This window comes from Aythya ferina (genome assembly GCF_964211825.1).
Source record: "Aythya ferina genome assembly, chromosome: 1".
NCBI classification, from domain to species: domain Eukaryota; kingdom Metazoa; phylum Chordata; class Aves; order Anseriformes; family Anatidae; genus Aythya; species Aythya ferina.
In genome coordinates, this window is record NC_140296.1 from 1,329,924 (window position 1) to 1,352,021 (window position 22,098).

General features: G+C 44.1%; 1 protein-coding gene across 1 annotated transcript in view; it reads right to left on the reverse strand.

The window, feature by feature from the left end:
* PGM2L1 (phosphoglucomutase 2 like 1) overlaps positions 1-22,098 on the reverse strand; it is a 33,628-nt gene that overhangs the window by 9,971 nt on the left and 1,559 nt on the right. The window contains exons 2-9 of the mRNA XM_084494257.1: positions 14,870-15,037; positions 7,924-8,030; positions 5,651-5,735; positions 4,650-4,733; positions 2,871-3,064; positions 1,714-1,903; positions 1,391-1,488; positions 434-614 (exon numbers count right to left, since the gene is read on the reverse strand). Of these exons, the coding sequence (XP_084350383.1) occupies positions 434-614; positions 1,391-1,488; positions 1,714-1,903; positions 2,871-3,064; positions 4,650-4,733; positions 5,651-5,735; positions 7,924-8,030; positions 14,870-15,037 (1,107 nt within the window). The remainder of the gene's footprint in view (positions 1-433; positions 615-1,390; positions 1,489-1,713; positions 1,904-2,870; positions 3,065-4,649; positions 4,734-5,650; positions 5,736-7,923; positions 8,031-14,869; positions 15,038-22,098) is intronic.

The window sequence follows — 22,098 nt, forward strand, 5'->3', positions numbered from 1 at the left end:
TGATCCTGGAGGGCTTTTCCAACCCCAATGATTCTGGGATTCTATAAATCAGTGCAAGGTGATTAGGTCTGGATACATCCAGATGTATAGGACAAGAACCTATAGAAAAACATGTCAGGATATGTAATTAAAGTTTTGTGTTTCCTACTTGCAGATTTGCAGAGGTTGATACCATAGCCTGCATTCACTGAAAGGTGCACTGAGGAACGAGCTGCAGCTGCTAGTCTACCTGATACTGAAATCAGGCTTCTCTAGGTTAAAAGAGCATTCTCTGCATATTGGGATGCAGAAACAGTCCCAGCCAAGAGGCCGGAAGTTATTTTTCTATTTTTCATTTCATAAAATTGTAAGTGAAGGGCTGAGAGAGAGGAAAGAAAGAATACTGCAATCAGATTTTACTCTGCAAGATGGCATGATTAAAACCCACACGTACTTCAAAGTGAAATCCTTCTTTAAGTGCAATTGCCCTCAAAATTTTTGAGGAAACTGTGGTCGCTAGCATGTAAACATTCTTCACATCAGCATCTTTGGAGCAGTTTTCCTTCCAGCACGAAAACATCCACCACCCAAACAAAGCTGCTAGCTCGTTGCCAGTGAACACTTTCCAGCAGCCACTGTAAACAAAACAAAAAATAGAAAATTGAAGTGTTCTTTCACGTTTCCTAGGAGCATGAAGATGTTTTCTGCAGTCACTGGATCAATCAGGATCTGAGCACACTACTGACGAGCTGCTCTACACAAAGCCATACTAAACAGGACTCCACATTCATCACATTTCAATGATTTACAAGCACAGAACATTCTATTTCCAAGCAAGAGGTATCAATTAAGTTATCTTACTATCAACTTGCAAACACCTTGTAATTTATTGGATGGAAGAATAGCAATCTATACAATCTATGCACTGCAGTCAGGCAATGCCTGCAGAGCTGTGCACTACAGTTACTACTTACACAATTATTGGCATTTTGGCCTGTTAGTGGGAGAAAAATAATTTATATTCAATATAAATAAGCCAGAAAAAAAAAACAACTAACTGTCCAAGATAACATTTATTTGCCTGCTAGAAGTGAATAAGTAAAAACTGCTTTTCTTACTTAAGATCTATCTTTAGCAACCACTGAGCTTTTCACTTAAGTTTTGCTTGGCCTTTTACTGTACCTCTAGTATTTCAGCCATTTTTTTTTTTTTCTGTATTAACTGATTTTATTTAAAACACATTATGGGAGGTAGAGTTATACTAGAACATGAAGCTAGCATGAAAAACACCCACACAGCTAAGGCACAACCAGAAAGGGTGGATTTAAGGTATGTGTCTATCACTTTGGGTCATTCTGCAGCATTCACTACCTGTTCCTCATTAAGAGAAATAAAAGGTCCCATTACTTACTTCTCCTGCTGCTCTGCCACTGCTAATCTATCTGCATCTGGATCGGTGGCCACAACGACTTTAGCGCTTTCTTTCTCTGCGAGCCTCAGTGACAACTCCTAGAGGGAGACAGGTGGGGGCGCAGGAAATGAAATAAATGCAGTCTTACTTAATTTACACAACACATAAAAAAGAAAATCATGCAGATTGCCCATTGAGTAAACACAATTGAAAGCCAGGTACTCCCTGTTCCTTCCCCAATTGGTTTTTCATCACAGTATTGCATCTAAATGAAATCAAATCCCCAGTAACACATAAATCTGATGAAGTAGAAACTGAAATACCAGCACAGATTCTCCTTCTTCAGGATTTGGGCATTTGACAGTGGAGAAGTCTGGATCTGGATCTTTTTGTTCAGGTACTGGAATGGGGGGCTGAAAGCCAAAGGCCTTAAAAGCCAATTGCACGTAGTCGTGTCCAACTCCATGAAATGAGGTATGAACAAACTTCAAATTTGTTTGCATGTTTAGTTCCCTAGTAAGGAAAGCAGAAATTCAGTTAGGTTGCAGTTATTTTACAAGACCACTTCCATGTCAGAAAGAGCAAGAGAAAAAAAAAAAAATACAATTACACTTTATCCTATTCCGCTGATTTCTGCATTAATTTTAAAGTAAAAGAGTGCTCATTTGGGCCTTCTCTAAAAATTGTTGGCTTAAAGCTCCCCCCCCTCCTGGAAAGTTAGGTATTTACCTACTGCTGAGCTGGCTGAAAATCTCCTACAGCTGAACCATTCATTTCTACATCAAACTCAAACCCTTTCACCATCCTGAAGATCTTATTCCCACTCTACTTCACCGAGGTTACTCATCCTCCTCCTTTTACTCATGTTCTGTCCCACCTGACCTTCAAACTTAATCACTTTATTCTATTTCATGCATTTACACTTCTTTACTCTGAATTACTGTGCTTTCTTCAGCGTTCTTTGAGCATTAAATAAAATGGCTCACATGAGAGTGTATTGTTGTAGCCTAGTGTTCAAAGGCAGGGACCAGACTCGAGTCTGAAGCTAGCTGCTTTACGTGGTTCTGTTCTGATCACAGCCACCTAATTTAGTGACAATTTGGAAAAGGGACTGGGTGAGACAGAATGGGGAGATGACTGAAAATTCTTTCCACCACAAAAAGCACAGGACAACAGCCTCAAGCAGGCAGTGATGTCTGTGGCAGAGTGGAGCACCCAATTTCTGTGAACTATAAAGGCAGAAATCAAGGTACTGATCGAGGACAATAACAATTGCTACTTCCAAGTCCAAAACCATTAAAATTTTGGAAAAGACAATCCATGCCCTCCACATCTCCCCAGTAAAAAGGTTTATTGTATGGCAGCAGCCCATGCTATGTCATTAAGCATGAATCGTACCTATCAGCACTCAATTTTCCACACTGTAATCCAGAGCTTACTTAAAAATATAATTTAAGTACATTTTATTTTTATACATTACCTATGATAACAGATCTTTTTCAGATCTTCCATGTAACAGTCACATATTTTCTTCAGAGGATCCTGTCTAAGAGGACTGGTATCCACTAGATTGTCGTTCCAAGAGCCGTTCCATGGTTCAACGCACTCTTCTATACATTTTATAATTTCCTTGTCATGAGGAGATGTGATCTGTGCTCCATTTTCCCAATAAACCTGGAACGAGTTTAAAGAAAACAAAACAGTTTATTTACAAATATTATTAACTTCGTGAGTTCTCTTATCTACAGCATTCCACATGTTTTCTGCATCTTAAAATTACGGATAAAAGCACAGAATCAGACTCATCCAATTCTCAAGTCATTTTGGATCACACAGTTTATGGCTGCATTTATGTAACGCCAGTTTCTAAGCAAGCGACCTATTTTCAAAAAAAAGTTATTCAGCTATTATGACTGAAGTCATCAGGACATGAAAAAAACAAAACTGGGAAGCCTACATTTAGCATTGTTGTACTCAGTGGAACAGAAATAAAACGTTATCTTCTGCATAGCCTGGCATTCCTTTTGATAAAAACAGCTTGTTTTCAACCTAAAAACAGATAAGCACTGTGTCAAGGTACTTGTTCTTCCCATAACTGAGCAACTGTAATCTTTCCAGCTGGAAACACTATCAAACCATGAGCTAAAAGAAAGTTTCTGTCAAAGAATTACGTAGATGACTGTCTTCCTGTGGGTTTTCCAACAGCATGGTTGGTTTCATTGTGTAGACTTTCTATTCAGATCAGTCTCTTTTCTTGGTCACTGGCTTTCATGAAGCACATAGATCCTCAGCATCAAAACTACTGTTTTATCAAGTTTGGTTAAAATTGTCCAAAACCTTTAGAAGCTGCTTGAATTAACAGGAGAAACATTGGAGGGGAAAAAAAAAAAAATAGTGAGAGACTAGAAAAAACACTGTGCTGAAAAAAATGAAGTATTTGGTATCAGAAGACAGAAACAGTAGTTTTTTGACATCCTAAGCACTTGGAAAACTGATGGGGCTTATTTTCTTATTCAGTGGTAGGACTAAGCACACGTAAAGGCTGAATTCCTTTGCAGCTTGTCCCACAGAGGACAAGTGCAGTACAATCACCTCTGAAAGTCACCTCTGTGCACAGTGATGCTGGTTTTGCTATTGTCATTACTCACTGAGCTGCTACTGAGCTCCCAGGCAGCTGAGCTTAAAGTTTAGATTCTTATAAAGTTAAGAAAGGAAGTAACATGTTACAACACTGTATAAGCAGAATTCCTATTATGATTGTTATGCTGTTCCAAGCTTTCAAAAACAAAGCCATCTGTCTCACTGCCCAGTAAAACAAATCTCACACAGAGAGCACAAACTACTGCAGTGTTATTAATCAAATATTAAATTGTCACCAATTTCAGCATTATTACCCACTGCATTAACTAATTAATTCACTTAAGTTCTAGCTCAGTTTTAAGTTCATTTTTAAACCTGAGAGGTGAACTGATGAGTTGTTCAGGCATTCCCTCAGCTGCTGACTTGACTCTACACAATGCCACAACACTCTTGTGCTCAAGACACATAAGCAGTGTGATCTTTGGCTCCAGTCTCAGAAGAAAATGCACATAATTTGGAAGGATATAGAATGATGTGTTACTTGAAATGTTTTTTTCTTTTAATGCACAAGCACGCGTGCTTCAGAAGAAGCCAAAAATGCCTCCCAGTGCACCTAAGGCACACAGGTACTACTGGAAAGCAGCTAACTGATGTGTTATAAACCTGAGTTAAGCCTTACCTTATATCCATTGTCCTCCTTACGGTTGTGGGATGCTGTGATCATCACACCAGCAACAGCTTTCAGCTGCTGAACAGCATAGGGCTGAAAAAGACACCCAGAAATGTTGATTTACCCAAGAATTCCACAGCTGGCACAAAAACATTACATTGTTAGGAGAGTTATGCAAAAGGATGCTGCAGAAATAGCTCTTCATGTTTCACCGGCTTATTTGAAAAGTACATAAACAAATGCTCACCATTCTGTTCTCTGTAGCTAGCAACAGAGAGATTGTTCAGAATATTTCTATGCTGTTGCACAACAACATGATTCTATTTCCCAATTCCACAAACACAGTTGTTAACCAGCCAACTGAAGAAAGCCTACACTAGGATTACATTAGCATTGCGAAAGAGGAAAAAGGTTGAAATAGAATGAAGGAATTCACCAAAAACTTGCTGAAAAACAAGTATTTGGAGCTAGAAACTAGATCAGCAGCATCCATAGCAGACTAGAAGAGCTCGCAAAATAGAAAAAGGTTTAGAGCTCTGTAAGAATAAACTTCTCTGACTAGGAGAGAAAGCTTTGTGTGAGATATTAAAAGTGAATGCAGTCCATTTCTTCTGCTCTAAACAGTGGAAGTCATATTTTTAAACATACTACGTACGTGTATATAGTCACACACACACAAATATTATGTTTGATCCCTAACCACATTCAGATGTTTAAGAACAGAGTAAAAACAGGAGAATGCTTCACCTGTAGCCTGCAATGCCTCAACTACAGTGACCACTGTCCTAGCTGAGCAGCCTAGGGTGAGATGTGACTGTGACTATCTACACTCAGAATTCAGCAACATTTTTTTTTTTTTACAGCCTCCCTGAAGAGCCAAGTGTACCGAGCATCCTCTGTTTTTCCATTTGAACGCCGGAATTTGAGCAGATAATTGCTAGTTCACGTTTTCAGTAAACTTAAATACTCCCTTAACTGCAGGGTTCAACAAAACGAAGGAGATGACTCACCACGAAAGGCGTAGGGACGTACGTTGAGAAGAAGTAGACAGGTACATCTTTAGCCAGTAGGACAGCTGCAGTGAGCTTTGCAAGTCTACCAACACAAAAATAAGACAGTCAGCCAACCCAAGTCCCCATGACAACCAATAGCTACAGGGCATTATTGTATTTTTCATTCCACTTGTTTCTTAAATCCCTCTGTTTGTCCTTTGCTTATATAAATAGCTGCATCCTACAGTTTGTACAATCAATGTTGTGCAGCTTTCAGGTTGTAGAAAGCAAGAAAGCACTTTTATTTATTGCCTGAAGAGTGCCAGGCACCCCTGTCAACGATGTAAATAAAACATTGATATCCCCTCCAAAAAAAATACAGAGCCTGCTGGAGGAGTGACTTTTCCTTAATTCAAGCATTGAGCCAATCTCCCAGAAATACCAAAGTGCCAAATGTCAGCAACAGCAAATTCTGAAGAAAGGAACTCAGGAACCCACCCAGTAAAGCTTGTTCAGCAGTTTCAGGTTATTTCCTGAAACTAGATATATTCCTAAAACATAATTCTGCAAACCAGCATGCTCTTACTCAAGGAAGTTATAAAGTAACTGAACCTGTGTTTTTAGCTTTGCCTTTATACTAAATTTTTCCTTTCAAAAAGCAGGGAAATTCATTCTCTTTCATGAAGCAGAGTTTGATATGAAGCTGTTCTTTTCAAGGCAGGTACACACAGCTCAACAATTAACAGTGGGAAGTCCTGCTCTGAGTCAAATCCAATGAGAAGTTAAATAAAATGTTTTCTTTGCTCACTTATTTTAATAAACAAGCACTAACACTTGCTTATCTTCCCATGAGGGGCATATTGCAAGTCTGTTTAAGAATTCTGTACTCAGAATTCCACTGATAATAACCTGATACCACTTAGGAGTTTGAGAGCTAAGCGTGCAGTTCAAGCCCCTGAACTTTTGCTCCTGTAACACAATGAAGTCCATCAGTTTAATTACAAGATACCATCAGAACTCCTGCCATCCCCCTCCACACTGGAACTGATGCAAAGGAAGGTGTGCTACTGCTCACACAGAGCCGGATGAGCGTGTTGATTGGGCTGAAAACACCTTTTTGGGGAGGCTTAATTTGATTTTAGAATGATTGGAACTATGAGACAGTTCAAGGGGACAAAGGCAGCATAATTGAGAATTGATTTGCTCCTTTGACACATGAACCATTAAGACTGTGCTGCCACCAAATCCAAATTCAAAGCTTCGTGTGGCTGAAAAGGGATGTTTTCCTAACTCTTCCACATTTTTAAATTGTGTACAACAGAGGCAAATTGGGAAACAGCCTTGCAAATATAATGTAAGGGGTAAATTCAAAACCCTAATGCCAATGCCTGGAGGATAATGTGCTGCACATCTCCATGTCAGACAGAAAGGTGTGGAGATGCAGGCTTCATGGAAATGGAAAAGCTCTTAAAAGATGGTTGCTTCTTTGAAGAGTCACTAGTTTCTGTGCCCTGTAATACCAAGAACTTTTACATTCCTACAACGTTAAATGTGGACAGAAATAATAGTTAAAACAATTAACCACAGTAGCCACATGAACTACAATAATAAACTATAACTAAATAATAATTAACTACAGCATTGTTTTCTTTCATAAACCACGCCATTACAAGCTTTGTTGCCCTAATGACAAGGAACTACGATTCCTCATCAAATTTAGAAAGCAGTTTTTAGGCATCATCCCTCCCCTTTCCCTGCAAAGGGCTCAATTTGACATCACGAGAACTTTATATTTAATCATCCCGTGTAAAATAGTCCCAGGGTGGAAATATTGAGATTACAGAGCAGCAGAAGGGCATCAAAATAGAGGGTTACAGTAGGCTGAAGGCAGAACTCTTCTCCCCCAAGCACGTTTCAATCAGATGTGTAAAGTGAAAGACAATTTTAACAACAGTGCATTAACATTTAGTGACTTCAAGCTAGGTGTTAGTACTCCGAATTTACCTTCACATTTAAATTTCTCTCCAGGCTTAGCAACTTCTTAACGTCTGCCTAATGTTCTTGTGCATTTAGGCTGTAAATTCTTTGGTGAGGCAACTAGCCTGACATCCCACACGTGCACAGCAAGTGGTATTACAAAGGCTTTAGTCCATGCCTCTCTTCCTTACTATTTACTATTTAGGGGAGGGGAAGTGTGCACAGTTCACGACATTAAAACGTTCTGATAGAAGGGAACGCATTCAAAGCCACAATTTAATTTCTAGTCTTGCAAATGTAATCAATACTCATACTTCTTACTGCTGCAGTTGCTGGTCACCTGACCTCGTGTGTCATATCCAACAACAAAGCCTCTCTGCTTAAAGTCTGAGAAACTCCTCTCCAGATACTTGTAGATCCCCTGAAAAGAAAAGAGAAAAGAGAAGGGAAGGATTAGCTCCAGTGTAGTGTACACAAACATTAAGGATGATCTTTCACATAGGATATATTTTGTCAGTAGTCAGAACATGCCTCAGCAAAAACTGAGGTCACCAAAGCAGCATATTTCTAACCCCCAAAAAAGTGTTCACACAAAGAAAGCAACCAAGCAGTTGTGGGAAATAAAAGCAGCACAGTAGGTGACCAAACCCCAGAAATAGCCAGTAAAATCCTCAAGCAGCAAACACTTGTTTTCACTCTGTAGCATGCTTTTTTTTTTTTTTTGGAATCAAACTATCTTTTTAAAGACCCAATAGAAAAAAAAAATCCAGTTTTTGAAAATCCATCCCCTCAGACAACACAAGGACAGCGTTAGTCAGTGCTTGCCTTTATCCTTTTGTTCACAACACAAGTCACACGTCTTCCAGCGCTGATTCTAGAGTGCATGATCTAAATTTGCATTAAACTGATGTTTCATCCTTACCCACGGTTTCAAAATGAAGTTTTTGGCTTCTGACCTGCTCTGCTAGATTAAAGTCACCCATTTATATGGGGATAGTGCAGCACAAATACAAGCTGTCTTGTCTCCTGTACATCACAGCAGAACATTTCCAATGGCAAGACATCAGAGAAGACCCCAGTGTGGGGAGAAGAACAGGGAATAGATGAAGGAAGCAAGTTGGTTTTTTTTTTAAACCTGAAGGTGCTGAAGATTTTTCAAGTTTTTAAAATTGGTGGTGAGGAAAAATATGCCCTGAAACAGACACAGGAGGAAAGCAAACAGCCTCTCAGCCAGCAGCTCCTTCTCAAAAAAAAGATTGGGGTGCTCTCTGAAATAGTTTATTGCAGTGTTCCAGCTTCACCTTCCACGGGGCCTTCACATTCATTCCCTTCCCACCTTGAATCTCCACCACAGAAACAAGGATGGAGCAGCAGCTTTAGACAAGATGGAAGCCCTGTTGTCAGCAGAAGTTTCATAGAATCATTGGGGTTGGAAAAGCCCTCCAGGATCACCTGCTCCAACCATCCCCTAGCACCAATGTCCCCACCAAGGCCTGTCCCCAAGCACCACGTCCAACCTCTCCTTGAACACCCCCAGGGACGGGGACTCCCCCACCTCCCTGGGCAACCCGTCCCAAGGCCTGACCGCTCTTGCTGAGCAGAAATGTCTCCTCATTGCCAACCTGAGCCTCCCCTGGCACAACTCGAGGCCGTTCCCTCTGCTCCTATCACTGGTTATCTGCAAGAATTGCCGTGTGCTACAGCTCATTACAACCATTACAATCCACTAAAACAAACACATCGCCGTGAGCGTATCTTGGCCAAGCTTATCTTGACAGAGCTACCTCTTACTAGGACAAACTCCCTCTGCATGGGGGAGAAAGGGGAGATGTCAAGCTAGACTCAAAAGGATTTTTCCCCACTGCAAAGTGCATTTCTTTGCTACGTCCTTACCTGGCTCTGACTCCTTATCACCAAGGAGCAAGCTCTTGATGGGAAAGCCAGACTCCTACCTGTGAATCTCAGCTTGGCTGAACTCTTTAAATAAAAAGATGAATGAATTTGCAGCAAGGAGCACAGGTTTCTCTTCAGAGAACCATTTCAGCCACAGCTGCAGTGTTACTATAAAGGGATTAACGGAGAGAGAGAAACACTTGGATCAATTCTTGGCATGCCACTGGAGCCAGAAGCTGGCTGATGGCACGGTCACCAGCTGAAGTCACCTTCACAGCAGGCCGATGTGTTGATCCACAAACACGTTTGCGCTGCCCCGATAACTTCAGGAACTTTCACTCCCAGTTGTAAGCAGATATGAGACAGAGGAATGGGAAAAGCTTGTTCACAACGTGAGCAGATTGAGTAACATTTAGGGAGATGAATGGCAGGTTTCTGACCGAGATACCCTCGTGCAGGCTAGCGGAATCTAGCCTGAGGTCAGGGCACGCCGCAGGGTTTATTCTGAACTAGTTCCTCAAGCACCAGGAAGTTGCACAACGAAGCCAGGATTTACAAACGAAGCAGCAGCACGTTGGACAAAGCGGTGCTGGTTAGGAACAGGAAACAGAGGACATGGAAACTTCTCCTTCAAGGTAAGCTCCGACAGAACAACCACTAATCTTCTACACATGGGAAAGGCATCATGCTAAAAAGCACTCTTTACAGATGTAAAACCATTTCAAAGCATTTCTGTTTCATACTTACCCCCACAGCAGCTTTCCCTCTCCCTCCTGCACCCCTGAACCTTCTCTGCTGGCAGTTCTAGGACCCCACACATCAAATTTCTCCTTCCCAGTGACAAACACCATAAGTATATTTGCTTTTCGAGTACACAGCAGCCCCTAATGCCAGCACCGCTGCTTGTCTCCCCGCTGTATATCCCTCAAACGGAGAAGATGATTTATTTTTATTGCAGAGCAAGGGCCTCTATTGATCTCTTAGAGGTTAGACCTTCTGCTCTTTCTCCCCCGTGCCTCAGGCCAGCTATTTCTGCTGGAACATTTCTGGTAGCTCCTGGTGCCACTGGCAATCTCAATAACACCCCTCTCAGGGGGTGAGGCGGAATATTTCCTAGAACAACCCCTTAAACCAGCTTTTTTTAAGACAGTTTTGACAGAGATCAATGACACCAAGAATTCTAACAGGGACACGAGGGCTTTATGGGAGTCCCCTTTGACCACAGCACCAGCAATCACAAATGAGAGCCCACCTCCCCATACCTCCCAGCACACCGTGGCTCCTTACCAGTTGTTATACTGGGCAGTCAGCTGTCCTCCACCCAAGTTCACACCTATTTTCTTCCAGGTCTGATTCTCCCTTCCTCAGAGGCAATCAAATCCAACACCTCTTAGGATAAGCCCTTTCCTTAAAAAGTTTCTCAATTTAAAGAGCTTCTCTCCCCTTTTTACAAGACTCAGGTTTTGATGGCGTCCTCATCTAACTCCTCCAGGGATTTCTGAGTAGCTGCTGCCAAATTAAAGACATCCGAGTCAACACCTTGCCGTTACACACCTGCTGATAATTAACTCATTAGCAAGCATCAGCATAGGAATGTATAACCTTCCCTGCAGACCTGAAAAATTCTCTTTGGATGCACTGAAATATTGCAAATATTTCCACAGCTACACAGTTCAGGTGATTCCATTTTATAAATATGGGTCCGGTCTGCTTCCACTGCCATGCTTTAAGCAATCCTCTTGCTCGTCCAATTCTCTTTGATCAATTTCAGGAAAAGTGAGGGAAAAGCGATGGTATCAAGAACAGGAAGGAAAAAAAATCTTTGGTTGATGATTCAAGAGATAGTAACAGCTTTATGAAGTCTGCTATTTAAGTCTTTCAACTCCTATATTTAGCTTTTTTCTTACACAGCAGGAGGAAACTCAGAACAATGATGCAAAGGTGACACTATTTTTGTCCCTCTAGAGGTCAGCGAGAGTGACTAATAAACGCAATTGGTCACAATATTTGAGCAGGAAAAATGTAGGCTTTCTGCACAAGTTACGTACCAACGACCTTCAGAAGAGTCTAAAGAAACTCCTGGATATCTGTGCCCTTCTGTAGCTGAATTTTGATGATACCGATAGAATCAGTAAGTGAAATCATAAATGAATTGCACACCGAGGTCTCTTTTGAACAGCCTGTAGCACGTCAGGGCAGATTTAGAGAGACAGGGCTGCCCGTTTCAGGTGAGGCTCAGCAAACCTCTGTCAATCCAGCAGCTTCTGGAACAAGACCACTGGAAGTACTCAAATGAACGGATAAAACGCAGTGAAATTTACTCCAGAAATAAGTTTTCATCTGATTCTCAGGATGTTTTTTCTTAATTCGATATGTGGCTTTGATAAAAAAACATAAATAGAAGCTGAGCAGAGGGAGCAAGTGACTACTGGCCGGCTTCTTAGCTTCAGAAATGCGTAAGGCTCCTGAAACTGAACTCACCAAGAGACTCCCCGCTGACCAAAACAAAAACTTTCCACTTTCTGCCAACAACGTGCACGAGCCAGCCGACCCGAGCTCAGTCACGCTTTCACAAGGCTCAAAACACAAAGGCAGCATGCAATCCTCAGGCGCCTGGAGCATGACCGACTCCAAATCCAACACACTGCGCCGGCCAAGAGGTAAGGTGACTTTTATTAACTTCCTCTGCACTATCTAGGTGTTTACCCTGCTTCAAATAAAGGGGATTGTTTAAACAGCTTAAGTAGTCTTAACGTTTTCATCCCTGACAGCATGTTATTAGGTTTTGAGCTACTGTTTTCGTCATCTCTTCAGCTCATTCCCACCATACAGCTCTGCTCGTCCCGTCACAGCATTTACAGCTCACCACTTGGGCACCCAGGAGGCCAGACCTGAAGGAAGCACCATCCTCAGACGTATCCTATTTTGAGCTCAGAGACCTAAAGCGAGCTTTCGAAGCCTAAAACGAAACTGAAAAAAATGAAACTGAAAAAGGAAAAACGATCAGAGATAAGGCCAGGCTCCGAGCCCTACAGATAAGCTCCAAGACGCTACTTCTCTGCTTTTACAAGCCCATGTGATGAGCCATTAGAATTTGTTTTCCCTACAAAAGTTTGGGCTCCAGCTGGACAAGTGGGACATCAGCAATGTGTTTAAGCAAGCCCAAGCTGTTCCAAGCTCTAAGCGCTTCCACTTTGCCCTGAGCCAACAGGCAAAGTGATTTCAGTCGTGTCTGCTGAGGGTGTTTCTGAGAATTAGCTTGCAAAGAGAGGAATACTTTAAAAAGTTTAAGTACACAGTATTACAACGAGATAATTTAGTAACCCTTTGTAAATCAGGTATTAAAATACCTTTTATCTTAAAGCTGAAGCACCATTTGCAAAAAGTAGTCAAAGCAGACAAGTTTCAGCAGGCTTCTCGTTACAAAAGCTTGTTATTGGTGTTCTGAGAACAACAAATGGTGACAAATGCATCAGTTCATTTCACGTTCAATACTCAAGAGTAAATGTCTTAGCTGTCCCTGCCTTTAAGTATATGTAATACACGCAGTCCAAACCTTTTTGTATTTTATATTTTCATAAGGAAAGGAAATACGGACCAGTGTTCAGACTTGTCTTACACAAGCTTGAGATCAGCACAATGGCAGATCAATTTGAAATGTATTCTCAATTAATTTACGTAGCCTAGTTGTGAAGATTAAATATTTCACTACCTGTTTGCTGGAATAACTCTTCAGAGGAACACTTCAGCTGAGAATGGTCCTGGTACTGTACAATCAGTACATTTAAGTACAAAGTCACTCTGAGACAGCAATCCAGAAAGGAGCACAGCTCTTTTGATCAATAACTAAGGCATCAGCTGTTCCTTCCAGGAGACAGACAACAGGGGAACAAGTTCTTTGGGAAAATATTTAATCTGTTCTTGGACAAAACAGGGCAGCAAGGAACGGCAGAGATGGTTACACCTTACACTAATCAATAGGTTGATATTTGGGTAAATAACATAACTCGAAAATTGCTTGAAAGAGAAGCAGGGATGGAAACGAGGAGGCTGATCATTTTCCATCCCTCTTCTGACATGCGAGACCAAAATCAACATAGAAAAAAATGGTGTAAGACGTTGAAGGAACAAGTCTAGAAGTTGTACATGTGCACTTTTGCTAGTGAGAACAACCTAAAAATCAGTTCAAGGACAAGACACATTAGAAGTGAGGAGCCTGCCACCAGTCCTGACCACCACACAGCACTCCTATCATCCACGGCAGCCTCTAGGCAGCTCAACTCCACCCAACAGCTTCTCCACCCCTTCTAAACATACTCCCAGCACCATCACACAGCCTAATCTCTAGCAGAGGAACAGGAAATTAGGACTAAAGCCTCCATGGCCAAATCTTTACTCCACATACATGCGAACATACATCCTATGAGACCCTTTCCAACAGCACTGCATTCCTTGAACCCACTACACACCTATCAAAATGGCAATCAAGTTCCAAGATCTCCCTGTCCCTGACATTCATATCAGGAAATCCACCCCACACGCTCTGCTCCAAACTTTGGAAGACCAACACCTGTTTTTTTACAATGTTTTCTTAGCAAGTAATTCTATAGCAATAAATCTAACCCAAACATGTAAGTACTAAATCATAGATAAACCATGAAACGTCAACTTCCTTGAAGCAGTATGTAACGTAAGATTCGCAATTTGAGGTCCAGTTCATTCTCTGATTCAAATTAATTTCCTACTTCTCCATTTTAAAGTTTTCCAGGAGCTGCAGGAATGCAGGTGCACTTCACCACCACACTCCCCTACAACTACTTGAACCCACTGTGAGTAACACTCCCAACCACTGCTAAGGGAAGGTTATCCCAGAAGCAACATACACCACAGATGTTCTTCAGTCAGCCTACATTTGCTTTTTCATCCTACTTCTCACTCATTTCTCTAGCAAAACCTGTTGGTTTTGCATACTTAATCACAAATTCAGCTAAAAATAGAAGGAAAGGGTTGTTTGGTTGGGGGTGGTTATGCTTTTGGGGTTGTTTTTTCCTGTTTTTTTTTGTGTGCTGGGGTATTTTTTGCAGAATACTGAAGGTTCTTACGACATCTAATGATTTCCACCTTCAGAGCAGCGTAACAGACTTCAGCTACTGGCCAAATTCCAGCCGGAGCGATTACGCTCTGCCTACTAGGATGTCCAGTTAAACCTGTTCCAACTATTTTATTTCCTTCCAGCCCTAAAACATTCCACGCTATCACTATGGCTGCTGTGTTTCGCCTCCAGCTTGTGTTTCAGGGCAACATTCCCCGACCCAAAAGCTTCCTGTGAGCTTGCTCAGTTCTCTGGTACACAATTTCCCCACGTACCTGCGTTGACTGGATCACCGTTAGGTCATTGATGTAGCAGAAGCCAGCTCCCATGGCAGAGCGGAGCCCGGCAGTCCCAAAGGTCAGCCTGCAGCAGAGACGATCCCGTAACTCCTTGTGCTTCCCATTCTGTAACAAGTTCTCGATCTGCTCTTTTGTTTTTTGGTTCTGCAAAAGAAGATTCAAGGTCTTCGTTTAGCACTCAAAATCAGGACTGAAACCATACACGTTTTGTTTTTCATGAATTCTTAGACAAGTCCTTCCTACCCTATAAAAATCTCCATCTACATGAACTAGCTGACCTTGTAACTCTCATTTCCATCATATTTTTTCCTGTTTCATCCTTGTTTACGAAGCATGCAGCCATCGATGTGCTGATGTTCAGTTACCCACACACCTTCCAGCTATGTCAAGCCCCTAAGTGAGGGGCACAGACTTTAGAGCATGTTTTTCCAAGGCAGGTAGCACAAGTTAACTCGCAATCCGTGCTGCTGGAAGGCAGACAGAAATCTTAATTTCAAAGCCCTCTTTCCTTCCTCCCCACCTGCGGGAAAGGTCTGCAAACAAGCCCAGCAGAATAAAGCTGACACTGTAAAATAAAGCTTGTCTTCCACAATGAGGCTTCTCTTCTCAATTACATTAACACTCAGCGAGGCAGGCAGGAGAGAGTCAAAGCCTCCATTTGTCACGAATTTTTGCAAAAGTTGTGCATTTGTCCTGCCAGAAAAGCCCAGTCATATTCAGTGGGGCTGAGGAAGGATGAGTGCTGCTCCACCAGAAGGTAAATGCCCCGTGCATCGCTGTAACAGCGACTTTTGCTACTCCACAAATTTCATTTTTCAAGTATTTTTAGGAAGGTCTGGATTTTGGCAGTTAAATACACAGAGTTAAAGCAACTTCAAAACTTCTACAATTACTGAAAAGCTCAGAAAAAAAAAAAAAAAACACATTCAACACACAGTACGTGATACAGCCACTACGCAGGGAACTCACTGGGTTTAAGAGCTGGCATCTTTCCGAAGAAAAACCAATTCTACTCCCCAAAGCAGCAGTCCTATCAGTGAGAAGTAACCTTTTTTCATGTTAGATAACAGGGAGACTTATTTCCTATGGCAGGAGTTCCTGACCTGCAAAGAGGGCTTCTTGTACCAACAAAAGGGATATAAACACCACCCAAGTCAGGACTGGACACCAGGAAAGTTGTCATCCCGTGCCTTCAGCATCTAAAACCCAAGACTACAAGGGATGGGCACCTGAGAAGGAAAGAGGTTGGCCAAATAAACCAGTAGGAAGCAATTCTTCTGATCTGACACCTACTCATTGTTCAACATTTATTGCCTTTACGAAGAATGACAGCTTTTGTTTCCTTCATGTATAAAGAGAACATTTCCTACCGCTCAGAGTCCAGCTGAGGGAGCGATCAGATATTTCTCCAAAAGGCTGCCTTCAAATATTTACCTTCAGACCTGCACAGAAGGGAAAGCTCCAACCCTACAACCCTACAAACGCTTTGAAGTCAGCCACGTGCAGCACCCAGGACATCACAGGGCAGGGCAGGATACAACCTGCTCCTTGTTGAGATCTCCCTCTGTCCCTACAGATCTGTTCTGCCCTCGCATTATCACAGCTACCAGCTCCCAAGGGTACAAAGTGCACTCACACAAGCTCCTTTCTTTTTTTTTTTTTTTGTGGTTGACCTGCACCCTCAGCTAACACCGAGGCTAGGGGGACAAGGAGGGAAACTTTAATATTAATTATTTATGATCGTGAGGATTAAACAGTCACAGGAACACGAATCCCAGCTCCCTGGTCATGTGTAGGGAGAGGAGAAAGTCCTCTGGGACAAAGAGAACAAGGAGAGAAGAGTAGTGGTGCCAGTCCTTTTACAAGATGTACCTGCTGGTGCATCCTTTTACACGTTGATTCCTGGTGGAAGCAGCTCACCCATCGGCTGCTGTCTTGAAGCAGTGCATAAATAAGCACGAGCATTTTATAACTGGGGATTTTGAGGGCTCTGTGAATTCCTTTGGTCATCAAGAACCTCAGTCCTGTCTCCTGGCACCCAGTTTGGCCAGGACACAGCCCCTGTAAGCACATTGCAACCTCGTGCAGAGCGATCAGTGCAGAGCATAAAACAACAGCTCCTGTGACAGCCGTGGCACAGGGCAGCTCCGGCTGCACAAAACCTTCTCCAAAACCTCCTGCTTCGAGCCGAGCCCCACACAAGGGTTAAAGAAGGCAAACGGAATCTGGAAGGCGAGGGTGAGACACCCCTGACATTTAAAACAGAGGTCAGCCAGCGACAGCTCCCACCCTGCCTCGGCGGCGCTGGGGAACTTGCTCTGCACGGAGAAAAGATCCTCGGGAGGGTTTGGAAGCGCTGGGAAAAGCCTGCTGGAGTCACCCCCACCGCCTCCTCCGGGGAAGAAAAGCTCCTGTAAAGCTGGTACAAAAACACCAAACTATTTCCACTGCTCGACTTGAATCCTAGCAAAACGAGAGATGTGAGCTTAAATTAGATTTTTAAGGTTTTTGTGCCTTAAAATAAAGGGCAAGCCACTGCTGTCAGGGCTCTCGGAGGGCTCCGCAACCAGAGCGAGCCGTTACTCACAGCACTGCTAAGTCAGGCCCCAAAATAAACCAAAAAACAATGGGGCACAACTACGAGGTCCCCGAAATGAAAGCCTCTTTTAGCTGCTCAGAGGCAGGCAGCCAGAAAACAAATGACTAACACGGAAAGAGTTTGAGGCAAGAGGGCCTGAAAGCCCTGTTTCACGCCACCAGAACTCAACGCACGGTTCTGCCTTAAAATAAGGTTATTGAGCATCCTTGGAAGCTTTTTTTTTTAGGATACACCCTATTGCTCACCTGCAGGAGGAGAACAACACGCACCACACCACCCGTTTTGTGGCCCTGAGTTCTGCGAGGCTGGGGCAAGGCTTTCCTGAAGCCACACCACCACTGTTTCTGTTACAAATAGATGAACTGCTTGTTTTCTGCCTTATCGATTCCCTGGGGAACAAAAACGAGTCAGCCAAAACAGCATCCCAACACCGGGGAGCTAAAATTCCCTGCAACTGGAAAAGAAAAGGAAGGGGAGGGAAAGATACAAGCTAAAGATAAAAAAAAAAAAAAAAAAAAAACAATCCTAAAGCTTTCATGAGAGGACCTGAAACTGCTTAAAGGTTTTCCTGAGCTTTGGAAGCCAAGCAGGGCAGCAGCACCACGTTGGCACCCAGTTCAATGAGCTCAGAAACACAAACTCAGCCCCTGAAGTGCCCCCTCTTAATTGCTGCCTGGATCGGTGTCGGTGAGCTCCGTCAGTCCCAGCGCAGAGCCCTGGAGAAATTCCTTCACAATTAGCAAATGCTGCACTCGGATTTTCCTAAATATCCTTTAAAAACAACAAACCAAATCCCACAACACCACCACCAGACCGCCGGAAGCCTTTGAAGCAGGAATCAGCTACGCTGTTTCACACAAGCCAAGCCTTGAATTCATCTCCAAAGCCTCCGCAGCTTTTTGGACACGCCAGGGGCACAGGGCAGGTGCTCAGGACCCCGCAGCACCCGATAAGGTGGCACAAGGAGGCTGCAGATAAGGGGAGAGCAGCCGGGAGGGCCCTGCAGGGAAGAGGCTGAAAACGCACCAAAAGAGGGGCAGGGAAGGCAAGAGGAACCTCAGGCTGGTGACAGGGCTACAGCTGAGTTTCTGAGCATGGCTCTTACCCTTTTTGGCGTCTTTTTTTCCTCTCTTTCTCCCCGTTTGGTCCTTCCAGCCCTGTACTTCTCAGGGCTGCCCTGCCACGGAGGGGCAAAGAGGACAGGCAGGAGAAACAGCACCAGCTCCCAGCCCATCCCGGTGCCGGTTTGAAGGGCTCCCTCCTCCCCGAGCACAGCTTCTCCCTGCTGAGTGCCACCTCCCTGCTGCTCCTGTCCCCCGCCAGCAGCTCTGCCCTCAGCCACAGCAGCCAAAACCGCGGCGTGAGCGCCCTCGGATGCGCTAAGCCCCCACCAAGATGTAAATTTGTGAAGAGCTCTTAATCGGCAAGCGGCTCGGAGCCTTGCAATTTGATACGTGGGAAATGAAGAGCCACCAGAGCCAGGCACTGTTTTCTTATCCCCATCTCAAGCAGAGTACCAAGGAAGCCCGGGGAATTATCTCGTTCTCACAGGTTTTGCGTTAGCAGCAGGCAAAACTGAAGAGAAGGGGGCCGTCAGGAGCTCGGTCAGGATTTCAAACCCAAATATTTCACATAACCTCCACCACGAGTCCCGCGGAGCCAAGCGGCTGCGGTGGATTTTAAGAGGGAAGGAGATGATCCTGTTAGGGACATGAGGTACAGCTTCAACAGCTTCCCAAAAAACATTTTCTGCCTGAATCCGATGTACGACAGAACTTTGGGGTCAAACCCCACAGCAGTCAACGCTCTGCAACGTCACGTTTAAGAAAGGCTGGGAGTTTTGCTAAAAAAAAGCATGTTTTCTGCAGAATTCAATGTTATGTTCCTTTATTTTCAGTTCTGTATGCCTACTGAAAGGGAACGGCACCCTCATGGTGTAGCTCAGTGGGACACAAGCTGAAACAACTGCAGAATTAAGGTGCGAGGGCACAGAGTATTTCCCACTGATCGTTTCACTCCCCACCACGTAAATAAATGTTTGCTGCCAGGGTCAGATCTCAAGGCGAAGGTCCTGCCAGCAGAGCTGCAGTTCACAGCTCTCCCTCCGAGCAATCTTGGTGTTGCAGGCACTTTTTGCCTGGAAACAGGGATAAAAAAAAAAAAAGAGAGAAGTCAGATTTGCTTCGCATTCAGGAAGCTGACAGCCACAAGCGAAGCGCACCGAGCTCTGCCTGCCAGTCTCTGGTTTTCCATCAAGTTTAAGCTTTTTTTAAACAAAATCAGGGTCAGTCCCTTAGACCCAAACCCAGTGGAGTACATCTTTGTAGGGTCTCCTGCCCAGCAGATGCTGCACTGCCTGTGGCGTAGCCGATCACCGTGCAGACATAACTGAAGGCCAGCAGCAGCAGCACCTGCAGCAAGTTTTCATTTACAATTTCCCTTCAAAAATTTGAGGCTCTCATTTTTTCCTCCTTCAGCAAGAAATGTTTGTTTTCAAGCCAGCCATTTTGACCAAAAAATAAAAATAAAAATCAGTCAGGTGACTGTAGAGAGGCTGATGCTCAGGGCAGCCTGTGCCAGCGCAGTGGGGTACACTCGCATCCTCCTTCTAAATCCTAAATCCTGCTCCCAAAAGCAAAGAGGCCCCAGGGAAGGGAGCAGCACATCCAAAGTGCTCCTTAGTTTGGTGATGGGACTTGGGAGGCCAGGCTGATTTTGGGACTGATGACCTTGAAGGTTTTTTTTCCCCAAGGTAAATGATTCTGTGAGCTCAGACAAGTGCTACCCAGCACAAATGGTGCTGGAGGAGGGTAGCAGGCCACAGACAGCTTGAGAACCTCAAAGACCCTTCAGATAATAAAATCCAGCCACCCACCGAACACAAGCCCACTGCTAAACCACGTCCCTGAGCCCACAAAGCCTTCCCACCCTCGAGCACATCGACGCTCCCGCCCAGCTCGGTGCCATCTGTGAGCCCACCGAGGGCACGTTCGATCTCCCCGTCGATGCCATTGACAAAAATCCTAAATAAAACAGGCCCCAGAAGCGAGCCCTGGGGAACACCACGGGGGTGAGAGGCTGCGGAGCGGATCGAAAGCCATCCACGGCCACCCAGCCAGGATTTTCCCCGCTGAATTTCACAAGCCACAAGTCCTGCAGGTCACGCCGAGCCGTCCCCAGCCTGTCAGCAGAGGCAGGGTCACCTTCTGGGCATGCCTTTAATTTTATTTAATTGGGAATTCACCAAGATTCGAAACATCACCTTCAGTCAGCTCCACGAGCAGCTTCCTTCTGGAGTTTGGCCTTCAAACCCACCAACCTCGGCAGCAAGCAGCAGGGCAAAGCTAAAAAGGGGGCAGGGAACAGGGTCTGCTGTTGTCCTTCTCTTTTAGCCTCTTTTAGAGGCAGGCAGCCCCAGGAGCCAGCTGCACAGCCCAGTGGGGAAGCCACCTCTTGTGTGCTGGCCCAAAATAAAACCAAAAATACTTACAGAAGTGCTCCTTTGCACATCTTTCCTGCGAGTCTAAACATATTAGAACAGTTCAGTTGGAAGGGGCCTGCAAAGATCAAGTCCACCTGCCTGACTTCAGGGCATGTTACGAAGGGCACTATCCAAACAAAAATTTCCGTGCACAATATAACCCACTGCTGCTGAAGGGGAGCTCTCACCTTCATCCCAAAGCGCCCCGATTAATGTGCTGGCACAAAACCCATCTACCCTGAATCAGCTGTCCCAATAGCTCATAAAATCCTACAGGTCTTAATGTTTGAGCTTGCAATGAATGCAAGTTATTTTTGGAGAGCTTCTCTTTTTCATCCATGGCCACCTCCTAGGCTTTATTCTCTGCAATTTTATTCCTGGAAATTCGCAGTAAAGGCTTCGTAAAAAATAAAACTGGTGAGTTGAACGACGGGAGCAGGTCACCGGTCTGTAATTACCAAGTCCATTTCCTCCTCAAACATTGCAAAAGCTGCAAAAATTAAGTGGCAGCAGTCAGGAGCACTCCAAAAAAGCCCCTGAAAGCTTCCTCTGCTGTGCACGAGAAGCGCTCAGCTCCTGCACTGAGCACACCTCATTTCTGTCCTGCTCTCCGTGTCGTATCCTGGCCACTTTAAAGCCTCCTGAGATGAGGGAATTACTACAGACAAGGTCCAATTTCCCGAACTGCTCTAAACAGAAGCGGTTTTCTTGGAGACAACAGCTCTGACACAGCTTTCTATACAACGCAGATGCCTTTAGGAGACTCGAGACAGTTATGGAAAGACAATAACAAAGTCGGAGAGTGAATGAAGAGCAATTAAAGGGAGAAAATAGAAAACAAAGACTAATTGTTCAGCCCTCACTCGTAAGCCCTGGGAACAAAAGCGTGTGCCTGGTGTCTCGGAGCAGAACGTAAAGGCAGCAATCAAGGGGAGAGCAGGGAGATTTAATTAGGGAGGCTCCTCCGAGCCAGTCGCCAGCAGCGTTAAGGAAGATGCCCAGCAGTGGTGAGACAGGAGAAAAGCAAAACGATCGTCACGCAGGCAGTTTTCTCCCACCCACAGCCCAGCCTTAATCACAGTTCGTTTAAGAGGAGGTGAGCACGTACACCCAAACCAAAAGGGA